Source organism: Cryptotermes secundus, unplaced genomic scaffold (assembly GCF_002891405.2).
Source record: "Cryptotermes secundus unplaced genomic scaffold, Csec_1.0 scaffold6, whole genome shotgun sequence".
Taxonomy (NCBI): domain Eukaryota; kingdom Metazoa; phylum Arthropoda; class Insecta; order Blattodea; family Kalotermitidae; genus Cryptotermes; species Cryptotermes secundus.
The window spans coordinates 1966464-1980446 of NW_019725001.1; the positions used below are offsets into that span (position 1 = coordinate 1966464).

The 13983-nt window shown below is 38.9% G+C and overlaps 1 protein-coding gene across 3 annotated transcripts in view; it reads right to left on the reverse strand.

Moving 5' to 3' along the window:
• The window catches only part of LOC111863134 (WD repeat and HMG-box DNA-binding protein 1), a 63327-nt gene that overhangs the window by 43942 nt on the left and 5402 nt on the right, over nucleotides 1-13983 (reverse strand). For 2 of the 3 annotated variants that reach the window (XM_023849174.2, XM_023849173.2), the window contains exon 4: nucleotides 6442-6689. In XM_023849174.2, the coding sequence (XP_023704942.1) occupies nucleotides 6442-6689 (248 nt within the window). The remainder of the gene's footprint in view (nucleotides 1-6441; nucleotides 6690-13983) is intronic. The other variant, XM_023849175.2, reaches the window with a different exon arrangement.

Here is a 13983-nt window from a genome sequence, read left to right on the forward strand (position 1 = left end):
GTTACTTTCACTTTCACTGTCTGTGGTCACAATTTTTTGTTCGCCCTTGCCACACACACTATCAGATTGTGAGTCGCTATCACTAGCAGACTCACAAGGGACGTCAGATAGCTCATCAGAGAAGAAGTCAGATATTTCTTGTTCTCCAAGAAATCGCTTGGGTGTCAACCGCTTTGGTCTTTGATCCATACTGAACTACTGACTGACAGCTTGCTACGTAAAGCTTGAAGAAATAAAGGCATTTATTTTCCTTTGCAGGGGCATAGAGTTACAGCGAGGTCTAGTAACTGATTGGTCAGCAGACATTCCAGAGCCTTATAACACAGCTGCAAGCAGCTACGTGCTAGCTAGGTGGAGCCAGAGAGATGTATAGTGTGTTGCAACTTATTGTGTTTTAAAAACCTGTTAACACGCGAACGGTCCACCATGTTTAAAAGCGAAAAACCTTTTAAAGGGTGCGCAGTCCTCAAAGTGTTAACAGAGTAAAACTGCTATATAGATATTACAACCTATTCTTATAAGCCATGGGATTCATTATAGCAACTAAAACCCACTGGAACATCAATCTCAAACTTACATACACAGAAAAGCACTGCACAAAATGAACCACCCCCACATTTTTGTCGTGTGATTCCTAACTAGCCACCACTCTTCATCTTTGAAAATTCCACAATTGCACCTATAGTTTTCTTCCAAAGTTATTTGTAGCTAGGAGACCATAATGGTCCCATTACCCAATCCTCTCTGCCATACCCTCATCTAGAAGGAAGGTCACATTCTGGAATCTCTGAGCTGCTGATGCCCATCTGTGAACTTGGCCCTCACTTACTTAACTATAGATAGGACGGTGAGAAGGAAGGAAAAGTACTAGTGAGGATGCAGTGTGTTGAATGAATGAATGAATGAATGAATGAATGAATGAATGAATGTATAAGGGGTGGGCCTTCTCAGCCCTTGCACCACGACCTACAGTGGTCTATTGTGCTTCCCCTTTTGATTATCCCTTCAGCAATCCCGCGCTTCAAATGAAGCACACGATTTTGTACGTGGGGGCGTTGAAAGTCACTTGGTTCCATGAAGTATTGACCCAAGTGTCGTAATCTTAAATAAGCAAAGGCCTCACATTCACATAGGATATGTGTGGCTGTTTCATTTTCTCCTTGACACCTCTCAAGAGGTGTTTGTTCCTGTCTTTATATGCCCTGGTTGTGAGGAGTGGGGAGAGATGGGGGGGGGTATAGTGTTATGTTGTGTAATTTTGTATAGTATTTCAAATATAGGGTTGTGTGCATCTGCACTAGTAAAGACAACACCACAGGCTGTGGAGGAAACACACAAACCAGGGGCATGTGAGTACAAAGTAAACAAACATAACATAATAATAACACCACCAAACAAATAGAAAACAACATTAATCTAGGGACCTTATAAATTACAGATGACAGTGATAACTGAAAAGTAGGCTATGAACATGAGGGGCAAGCTGCTGAAACAAAACACCCTGGACAGGCATACATTTATGAACAATGGACGACACCCCGTGTGAGGTGAAATAATATGCACCAAAATAACGTGGGCATAATGGAAACTTTAAAGGATTTTTGCCTTGAAAAGAGGACTACAACATGTGAACTAAGACAGTGTAGCATTTTAACATACTGTATTTACGCGTGTATAGGCCGCACATTTTTTGCCAAAAATTCAAGAGGAAAACTGGGGTGCGGCTTATATTCGAAATATTCGAAATCACACTTCATTTAAAAAAAATTATATTCATAATTATTTCGGAATAATTTCTACTCCTAAAATAATATTCCAAGAAAATTATTTTTTCTATAATTTCTGTCTGAAAATTGTGCTGCGGCCTATACACACACGCGGCCTATACATGCGTAAATATGTTAATTTAATAAAATATTTGTATCATATCAAGACACCTGAAGATGGCCGTTTGAGGCTGAAACATGTAGTGTCAAAGTGTATAATCTATATAAATAAAAATGTAAATGTTCGTTTGTTGAGGATCCTAAATCTCCGAAAGTTCTTCACCGATTGCTTCGAAATTTTGACACAACGTTGCATTTGAATGCGCACGTTTTTATATACCTATTATATAGATGTCACACCTGTGACAGGTAAAAACATGCTTCTTTTGAAAAACAGAATTGGAATTTGGAATTCAGAAGCGTCACCCCTATGGAAACGCTAGAACAGACCGTTGCATAGGAAGTAACAATAGCGATATTGTATCGAATCTCCATGGTTATGACGAATACATGGAGCGTTCCCACAGAGACAACGCAATAATAATGTGTTGTTGCGCAGGAATTGCCGAATCATCAAGGCAGCATTTCTGTGGTTATGACAAAGGCTCATTTGCATAGCAGCGGCCGAGGGTATAAAAGGGGGTTGAATTCATTTGCCCAGTCAGTCTTGGAACAGCTGCCGTTGAAGAAGGTTGGAACCTAGACGCCAAGAGATACNTGATGCGTGCAACACGTCACATCCACATCAAATTCATGCATTGTTTGCAATCATACTGACCGCCTGCTCTCCTTCATCTCCAACAGAATTATGGGAGAAATATAAATCGCACATGGCTGAAGATATTTTCCGTCGAATACGCAAGGAAAATTCCAATATGAACATGGATTTCACAGTAGAAATCTGCAACGAAGCGTTGATAACGATTGAAGATTTGTGCTTAGAAATCGCGAACAAAGTTGTCAATCAATTGGGAATGCCACCACCGAATCGATCTGCTGCTGCTTCGTTCAATGTAGAATTGCATCATGAACAAATTACAACATGGGTGATCTTTTGTCATATGTGCAATCAAATATTCCTAAGCTAATGCTTGAGCAAAAAGGCCTTTATGATCAAATAATGCAAACTGTCAATAATGGGGTTGCCCAAATCTTCTTCTTAGATGTGCCAGGAGGAACTGGTAAAACGTTCCTAATTTGATTGAATCTGGCAGCAATTGCATCCCAAAATGACATAGCCTTAGCTCTTGCGTCGTCCGGAATAGCTGCGACATTGCTACCGGTTGAAGAACTGCTCATTCCGCTTTGAAATTGCCATTGAACATGCAATTCACTGAAACTCCCACGTGCAACATTTCCAAAGCATCAGGCATGGGAAAGGTATTGCAGAAATGCAAACTTATTGTTTGGGATGAATGTACAATGGTGCACAAAAAATCACTCGAGGCTCTTTATCAATCATTGCAAGATTTGCGTGGAAACATCAGATCATTTGGGAACGCATTAATATTGCTTGCAGGAGATTTCAGGCAAACATTACCTGTAATTCCTCGATCAACACCAGTGGACGAAATAAATGCTTGCCTGAGATACTCTACTTTGTGGCGACATGTAAAGACGTTAAAATTAACTACAAATATGCGTGTCCAGCTGCAAAATGACCGATCAGCTGAGATATTCTCACATCAATTGCTGGAAATTGGGAACGGAAAGGTGCTGCTTGATCTAACCTCAGGACGAATTTCGTTGCCTTGTAACTTCTGCAATGTAGTGACGTCAAAAGAATTGGCTGAAGAAGTACAGTAAAACTTGGCTATAGCAACATCGGTTTCTGCGACACCTTGTCTATTGCGTCAAATATTCAATGGTACGAAATAATTCCTCATAAAGCAACTGTTTTTATACCTTGCTTAGTACGACATGCACAAATGCATCAACCTCGTATGTAACGTCATTTTCATTCCTGAATTTCTCTGATATCGTGGGAAAGTTCGATGTGTCTGCCCACCCTCACTTTCTCTACTTGCTGACGTGACTGTCCTGGAAGAATACGACCGCGGGCTGCAAGAGAAGCGTGGGTTTTATGCGAAAACAAGGGTGTGGGGTGGGACTGCGTGAATAGTGAAAGAGGACGCGGCAGGTTGTTAACTGCATTCCTTTCCTAGAATCTCGTCTAACAGGACCTCACATTGTCTACTTACCCTATAGTGTTCCTGCCTAAACCCAGAGAAGTGCAGTAGCGAAAACATGGCAATGAAAAGGAAAGTTTTAAGCATTGAAGAGAAAGTTAAAGTGATTCGTGAAATAGAAAATGGAAGGAAAAAAGCTGATGTATTACACATTTGGGCAATTCCACGTTAATGTTACGTTAGTCTGTACTTAACCACGTATTTCACAAAAAATGCTACATTTTAACTCGGTTTTTGGTAGATTTTTACGTGACTAACATAAGGCTACTGTGGAAGTGCCCATTTCGGTTACAACATTCATTTATAACGACACTATTTTTAGGTCCCTTTGATGACGTTATAACCAAGTTCTACTGTATTTCCCAATATTCAAACGAATTATAAGAACCACGATTGGCTCAGTGAATGAGCTATTCTTGCGGCCAAGAACAAAGACATCTGCGAACTTAACAATATCATTCAGTCTAACATTCACTGCGAGGCAGTCACATACAAGTCCGTCGACACTGCTGTGGAAGCAGATGAAGCGGTTAATTATCCAACAAATTTTTTTAATTCACCTGACCTGCCACAGCGTGTGGCCAGGTACAGCTAGTGTTAAACTAAAATTAAAATTAAATAGTGAATAAAAAGTGTCGCAATACTGACAGACGCTAAATAATGGACATTAAATACCTTTACTTACTTTTTACTACAACAGATAGAAACCTGATTTGTGAGAAAATTAAGAGGAGATTGTACTCAGGTACAATATCATTCAGTCCAGAACATTTTGTCTCCTCGTCTGCTGTCCAAAAACATAAAAATTAGAGTATACAAAACTACAAATAATTTTGCCTGTGGTTCTGTATGGGTGTGAAATTTGGTCTCTGACATTATGAGAGGAACTTAGGAATGATATACAGTGTTACTGTGTGGAAGCACTGATGGTTCAAATAAAATTAAACCATTTGTTATTTGGAAGTCACAGCAGCCTTGCTGCTTCAAGGGCAACAAAATTCTTCCATTAAGACAGTTGTCTTCTGGGTTTAGGCACCGTGTATTCTTCGTTTTGGCCGACGTTTCGGAGGAACGTAGNATTCTTCCATGTCCACATATATTGAACTGAAAAGCGTGGATGTTATCCGAGGTGTTCATTCAATGGCTGAAGGCTTTTGATATAAAAATGGGGATCCACAACAGAAAGGTTACTATGTTCAATAACCAGTGCTCTGCACATCCTTCAGTGGAGCTCTGGGAATACCGAATTACTATTTTTTCTAGCATGTTATAACCATTAGACAATGGGGTGTTTAAGTCTCTAAAACATAATTTCACGGGGATGCTCACAAATGCAATTATAAGATGAAAAGCAGATAACACCATGCTACCAAAACAGAAATGATATAGATTCCATTATTTTGTATGTGCTGTGTTTTTTTTTTATTTCAGAACCGAACCATATATGAATTACAGCTTCAATCTCGAGGATTAAAAAATGTATTCTTTTCATAAACTGATTCATCCTCTCTAATACCAAATGGTAGCTGTCAGAACTGAACATGAATGTTTAGAAATTAATGACTGCATGGTAAATTCCAAAGATGGTGATTCTCCATTACTGGTAAATCATAATTTTATAACGTGATTCTTCTTTACAAAAGGCTATCACCAGTGAGAGGTACTAACATACTCTTAATGATACACAACAGAATGGAATCAATAAAGATGTCACCAATGATTCAGATCTTCACAGTCCATTCTATCTGGGGGTCCATTCAGTTTTATATTCTGATATACTTGGACCATAGATAATATGGACTGACAAAGTGGATTGGATTAAAATGGCCTAAGGTCTGAAAATAATGAAGAACTTCCAGTTTCCATTAAAGAAGGGAATTTCTCAAATAGCCAGTTAATACTTACTAATTTCCAACAACAGACATGTACCATATAGCTAGTTGATCAATTAGTTATATATTTAATTTCCTATTACCTTTATTTGTTATTGTGTACTTGGTAGCTTCCTCTCTATCCTTCAATAAGCAGTTCTCTCGTATTTCTGTCCAAACATTCCCTGCTCTGATTTGTGTACCTTCTAGGTCCCTGCCTTATGTCCACGTAGGTGAAACAATGTTGAATACATTTCCTGTGTTTATAAATTATTTTAGGAATTACCTATTTGATGGATAAATTGAGTCTGAGTTCTCTCTATGTGTGTGCATGTGTGCCATACATTTGTCAACTCTCCTATATTTATTACATTTGTCAATAAATGCGCTCTAAGTTTAGAGTCTTCTTGGATATGCCATGTAGTTTGGTAAAAGGGTATTAACATTTCTTCATACTGTTCTACAATGAAGATGATGACAGCACATTTCTCCAAAACATTTGTTAACTGTCTACAAAACCATATGTAATCACAACCCATAAGACCATAAGTCTTATAAGTCACCATTCTGAGAACCTCAAACCTCATAAATCAGCCCTAGATATTTAACACTCACCCATGCCATTGTGGAAAATAGCCAGCAGCCTATTTCTAGACCCAGCAACACACACTACAGGACCTGGCAGAGAGACCACTTCTCGCTGAGTGCCTGCAACAGTGAACAGCCGCAGGTTCCTGGTGTCGGTAGAAACAGCAAGCCAACCCTTACCAGCTGCAATTGCTAGGGCCTCTTCTCCTTCAGGAAGGTCTACACTCCATTCTTTGCTGCCGTCCCATGAATTCAGTAGCACACACACCACTCTGCTGCAAAAGAAATGACTATATGAAAGATATTGTCACGTGCTGGGTGTATAATGTGACAAATAACTTCACGCCTTACTGGATATAGGGAATTTTATTTCACATTCGCTCTTACAATCTGACAATTACTGCCATCGACAGTATCACAAATACTAGACTGCAAATGCTAGAGTACAACTGAAAGGTTGACTGCCTGGCTAACTCGTAACTATTTCATAAACTCGAGAACCGCTGCCTTGAGAATTTGAGAACTAACTCGTGAACTCGTAACTCGAGAACTTGAGAACTGTAACTCGTGAACGCATAACTGAGAACTGTAACTCGTGAATTCGTCAACTGAGAACTGGCTGCGAATAGTCTTCGCTGCTCCTTATTTAGCCTCATTCCGGACAACACAGAGAACAGCCACGTAATAGGCACCACTGTTGCCTGGCGCCGTGGTACTAGCAACACTGTCGGGAGTTGTTTCCTGCTGTGTAGCAACAGCGGAATCCCGTGTTACGTCACCGCGGGGAGAGGCAGGGTGTTGACTGGCTTATTACCATAGCAACGGCAATGCTCCGAAAGTGTTACGTCACCGCTGGCGGGGTGAGGGGTTGTCCTCCATTGCTCAACACGTCATAATATGTTAAAAAACTGCTCGCAGAATATCCTACATGATACATGCTTCTCCCTGCCCCCATAAATTAATTACTTCATAATGTACACTGTACAACTTATAGAAAAAATGTGGGATATTGAAAACTTCTACACTCTGTGACCAGCCAAGTGTTAGGTCAGATATAAAGGTCTGAACATAAAGATGGAGTGCGTGATAATGTATTGTGTAGTTTGGGCTATATACACCTCAAGGGATCGTGGTAGATGTGGAGCAATCTATATAAATAAAAATGTAAATGTTCATTTGTACAAATTCTTAAATCCCTGAAAGTTCTTCACCGATGGTTTGAAATTCTGATACGTTGCACTCGAATACGCGCGTTTTTATATACCTATTATATAGACGTCACACCTGTGACAGGTTGATTGGTTCTTAAAATATTAATTGTACTCAATATTAATATACTGTAACGTGTTATATGTCGTCCATTGCTGCGCAATGGCTACAATTGAAATTGTTGAGTTCCCACAGCAACAAATCGAATACCAACAGATCGTTGCCTAGGAATAACCGTGGCAACGAACTGTTGAAACAGTGGAAATAATGCATTTCTGCGGCAACGAGCACAGAACACGTGAAATCGAACCCTGGGTGAAAGTGCCCTCTATTACATCTGAAACCAGGTTATAATAGTCCAGCTCCGAAGAGTTTTTCGGTGATACTGGACGTGATAATAATTGTACTCGGTGGTGTAAAAGTGAGCGTTCAATAACTTATTCGCTGAATCCGACATGTATGTGGAAGTTATCTGTCACACTGAATAGGAGACACATGACCACAACAACGTTACATATGTAACACACGACATATTCTTATTATCAAAGTACACGTAGATAATGCAACAATTTAAGAATATGTTACTCACTAAAAATGTATTTTAATACTTTATGATGTTAAAATCATTAAAAATGTCAATCTATCTTCTATATAAATAAAAATGTAAATGTTCGTTTGTTCAAATTCTTAAATCTTTGAAAATTCTTCACCGATTGCTTTGAAATTTTGACACAACGTAAATGTAAATGTTCGTTTGTTCAAATTCTTAAATCCCCGAAAGTTCTTCACCGATTGCTTTGAAATTTTGATACAACGTTGGATTCGAATACACACATTTTTATATACCTATTATATAGATGTCACCCCTGTGACAGGTAACAACATGCTTCTTTTGAAAAACAGCGCCATCTGTTGGACGTAAAAGCAACACATGCTATACTAAATATTTTACGATTCCATTTCAATGTTTCCGACTGCATTGTTAAATTGGATTTTCATAGATTTCGATTTATTTTAATTTTTATTTTATTATTTCGTGTGACATTGCGTTGGAATTGAGCTGTGTCGTTTATCATAGCGTTCATTTCGTGAGTATAGTTTTTTTCTTCTTTCATTCGTTTCCATTTCATTTTCTTAACTGTTTTCCTTATTTTTCAGTTCAATTGGCGGTGGAATTGAGCTGTGTCGATTGATCTGCGTTTGAATTGAAATATTTCGTTAGTTTTTTTTGTTTCTTCTTTGTTTTCCAGTTTGTGTTCTTTCCTTTTTTAATGTTTTGCAATTTTATATGTTTTTGTTATAAGCAATCGATCTGCTTTAGTTCATCCAAATAATGCCTCGCCGAGGCATTATTGCCGAGGAAGCAGCAGAGCGATGTGCAGCCAGACTTGAGGATGCANGATTCGAATACACACATTTTTATATACCTATTATATAGATGTCACCCCTGTGACAGGTAACAACATGCTTCTTTTGAAAAACAGCGCCATCTGTTGGACGTAAAAGCAACACATGCTATACTAAATATTTTACGATTCCATTTCAATGTTTCCGACTGCATTGTTAAATTGGATTTTCATAGATTTCGATTTATTTTAATTTTTATTTTATTATTTCGTGTGACATTGCGTTGGAATTGAGCTGTGTCGTTTATCATAGCGTTCATTTCGTGAGTATAGTTTTTTTCTTCTTTCATTCTTTTTCATTTCGTTTTCTTAACTGTTTTCCTTATTTTTCAGTTCAATTGGCGGTGGAATTGAGCTGTGTCGATTGATCTGCGTTTGAATTGAAATATTTCGTTAGTTTTTTTTGTTTCTTCTTTGTTTTCCAGTTTGTGTTCTTTCCTTTTTTAATGTTTTGCAATTTTATATGTTTTTGTTATAAGCAATCGATCTGCTTTAGTTCATCCAAATAATGCCTCGCCGAGGCATTATTGCCGAGGAAGCAGCAGAGCGATGTGCAGCCAGACTTGAGGATGCATGGTTGTGAGCATGGCGATCGCATTCTGCAGCTTCAGATTTGCTTTGTTCTCAACAGAATGAATGCAACAGGCTGAGAGTGGCTGAAAGACATCGAGAAACAGCAGATCAGTGTCAAACACGACTCCATGCTCAGCAATCACGTGATTACAATCGCCTTGCATTCCGGTACAGCCCAGCTGAAGATTATAGTTTGAGCCAGCATGTTCTCATCGGCACTATGACTGAAATGTGTCCTTATTGCAAGGCTCTGAAATTTAATGGAGAAACGAAAGTAATTGGCGTTTGCAATCACCATCAACAAAGCTCAGGGCCAATCTTTAGTATTGTGTTGTTTAGATCTAGACACGGGTTGCTTCTCACATGGACAATTATATGCTGCGTGTTCTAGAGTCGACAAACCAGACAATCGCTATATCTGCACAGACAATGGAACAACAAAAAATATTGTATACCCACAAGCACTGTGAAATTAAACATATTAGAAACGTGCGCTTTCTCTTTTNTAGATTATTAGATTATTATTAGATTATTTTACACACGTTAATTTTGACGTTCCTGTAGTAGCACTATAAAATCTTTAGTTCTNAATCTCTATATCTGCACAGACAATGGAACAACAAAAAATACTGTATACAGACAAGCATTGTGAAATTAAACATATTAGAGACATGAGCTTTCTCTTTTCTTTCTTTTCCATTTAACCAGACTGAGCCACAGCAACGCGTGGCCGGGTACAGCTAGTAGTGAAATAATAATTAAAAGGGGAAAACCTGAACTGATACTACTCCTGTCTTCACCCTACCACCACCAAGTGTCGGTGAAGTCGGGAGTGGTTCGTCGTCGCTGGCCCTCGCGTCGTGTTTACAATGCTCCCTAAGATCGTCTTGGGAAACCAAGCTCACAGCGGAGAATCATTATTGAAGTCAATGACAGACCCACAATTAACAATAACAATGTTTAATAAACACAAAAATAAGTTATGACAAAAATACACAAAAAATATATATACAGATAGAATAAACCTGGCTGAGTTTCTCCACCCTACATTAATCCGAACCTCGTGGCATCAGCTCAACAACCTGCCCAGTTTCACTGGCCCAGTGGCATTTGAATACAAGTCCCTTCCTTCCTAGCCACATGCGGCATCAAAACAAATACACAGAACAACTAAACTGAACTGGTCCACCACAGGCGGCAATCAAGAAATTACATGTATACATAATACAGGCTAAGCAAACCTCAGTCACAGGTGGCCTCAAGAAAATAATATATATATTTATATAAAAAAAAACTAACTCTCGTATCACTGCCATGCCATCCCTCCAATAGCTGGTGACTGTAAACCCCCAACGTCTGTGGCCAGACCCAGAGTATGCTGAAACACAATTTTGGACAATACCCCTCTGAACTGAAATTTAGAAAATATCCCTGGCTGGTCCGCCAGATGTGCTTACCCAAGTGCATCCACTTATCAGACTAAAACCTCGCTCTCCAACATACTTCTTCCCGAGACACAGGGGTAGAAAGGAAGGGGAAATCACGTGGTCTTTGGGAGAGAAGGAGGGGGTGAGCTTAGGATTGTGAAAGAAAGGGTAGCGCGGAAAATATGGCTGGAAGTCATGACGTCACTCATTACGCGAGCCAGTCCATACTTGGCTCAAACCAAAGAAACTTAAAAACCTGCTCCAGTGCCACTTCATCCACATGAACCTTACATGAAGCTATCTGGGATTGAACCAGAGTAGCTGTGGTGAGAAGCAAGCATCTAATTGTATCAGCTATTGCATGGCTAGTGGAATATTATAATTAAAGAACATGTAACAACGTTGTCAGTGGCTCAGACTATATAGCACAGGGGTCTCCCAACTTTTCGAAACGCGGGCCACATTAGGTAATTCAGCACTTTCAATGGGCCAGATAAAATGAGAAATTAATAACTCTAGGTATATGAGTTTTATTGAAGGCACAGAATTTCATAAACTAAATACAAAGTATGTGAGAATAAATTATCGTATATTAATGACAACAGACAGCAGCAGCAAATGCTCATATTTTCATCACAAATTATAATAAATTATAATTATAAATTATGAATTATGGAACTCTTTTTGCATTCTTAAAATCTGATTAAATTGAGGTGATGATGTGTTACAATTACACTGCATCACTGCAAGAAGTCTTGTGCACAAGATGGCTAGTAACGAACTGCTCGCGCTACCTACATTGCCACGAAGTGACACTGCTGATCGAGGACAAAAAAGTATGAAGAAATACCATGCAGTATACGGTCCAGAATTAGTAAAATTGTGAATAATATTAATATTAACATAATATGGAATATCAATATATTTTAAACACAATCTTAATTAATGAATGTGAACTCTATGAACAAGTATTTTTTTTACCAGTACTCATTGGAAAATTAGTTCAATTGGCGCATTTCTGCACAATTCTTTCGCGGGCCGGATAAAATCACCTCGCAGGCCAGATGTGGCCTGGGGGCTGTAGTTTGGAGACCCTTGATATAGCATAAAACAGCAGGATGATTAGCAAATGATAAATTGGAAAGCATGTTGAAGGAAACAATGGCTTATGGTATTCTAATGGCACTTGCCAAGGTGCTGAGGAAACCATGAAAATTCTGTCACGAAACACACTCTCTGGGAAATTTTGAACCCAGGACCTCCCAAATACAAAGCAGGAGTGATATCCACTCAAACATGACATTCAATATGATCTTTGAAATAATGTGTAAACATAGCAAAAATACAAATGCCGTCGTGAATGCAACAATTTATTTGGTTGTAGTTCTTTGTGTTTTCTTCCTCTACAATACATGTTTTGGCTGTAATTGGCCATCATCAGGTGTATTTTTCACTACGTAGCTGTCACACTCCACACAGTCCAAAATCTAAAACATCAGCCTGTCAGTTTTGTTGTAAAATCTCACCAACATACGCTCCTCAATTTGATTTTAGAATTACAGTTTAAAATTTAAAGTTTTAACCTTTAACGGCCAAATGTTATAATAATTGGCAGCAAGTAGCAAGCCAGCTGGCTGAATGTTATAATTTTTAGAGGCAAGCCAGGTGCTTCCTTTGTGAGTTTGACCTTGGGTTTGAAACCCAAACAAACTCATGAAGTTCATGTCAGATGTTTATTTGTTAGCTCTGAACAATGAAATCGTTTATCAGGGTACTGGTTTCAAAACTATTTACGTTTAGATATGACTGTTTATGACCTGGTGATCCAATAGAAGTCAGCTTTGTTTTGAGAACTTAGAGGAGGAAATATTTGTGGGCGCTTGCACATCAGTGCTACCAGAGCTTTCAAGGAAGTGTTACGCATTCAGGGATTGGTTTGCAGTGCTGTTTTCTCAGTTAGGGCATCAGTGTCAGACTCCTACATTTCTTTGTATACCATTTTTATTGTGTATCTCAGAAGAGGTATAAACCCACTGAGCCAGTGTTACTTTGTGCATAAAGACATCTTCATCACTGTGACTTTCGGTATCAGTGGCGGACTGACACTTTTCAACTGCTATTGCAATTATTTTGCATCACAATTTTGTGAGTGTTCCTAACAGTCTTGCTTTTTCCATCATCGTAAATTATAGGATTTAGCTGGAAGCCCCCTCCCCCAAGATGGAACCTCAAAAACGAGCCCGATACTCAAAACTCCTCAATGCTGAAGAACTGGAGGAAATATTGATGGAAGATGAATCTGATGAAGAGTTGGAAGAACTCGATGAGGTCATTGAACCTCGCGAACATATGTCATCATCATCATCATCATCCTCCTCAAGTAATGAAGCAGGGGAAATAGAGATCAGGTTTCGCAATAGAAGACCTGGGGATTCGCCAAAGCTACTAGATTTCACTGGTCCTCCGAGTGGAATCAACAGATCCGCTGCTCCCAATATAAATGCTCAGTCCTCTCCCTTTTCCATTTTCATTCTCTTTTTCCATCATATATTCCAGATCTTGGTACAAGAAACAAACAGATATCTTCATAAATTTTTGGCAAGCCAAGATGCTCCAGGCCCTTCTGCTCAACCGCCTGGCGTCACAATTGAAGAAATGTCAAAATTTTTGGCCATAATAATTCAAATGGGCCACGATCAGCTAGACACCCTAAAAGATTATTGGTCAAGAGATGAGCAGTACTACACTCCATTCTATCATAACACCACGGTACGCGACCGTTTCTTCCATATTTTGAGATTCCTGCATTTTGAGAATAATGAAGCTCCTCCAAATCGAGATGACCCAGAGTACGATAGGCTCTGGAAGATTAGAAAAATTTTCAACAATCTTAACAGCAAATTTTGTGAACTTTACAATCCATCGGAACATCTTGCTGTTGATGAAGTGATAGT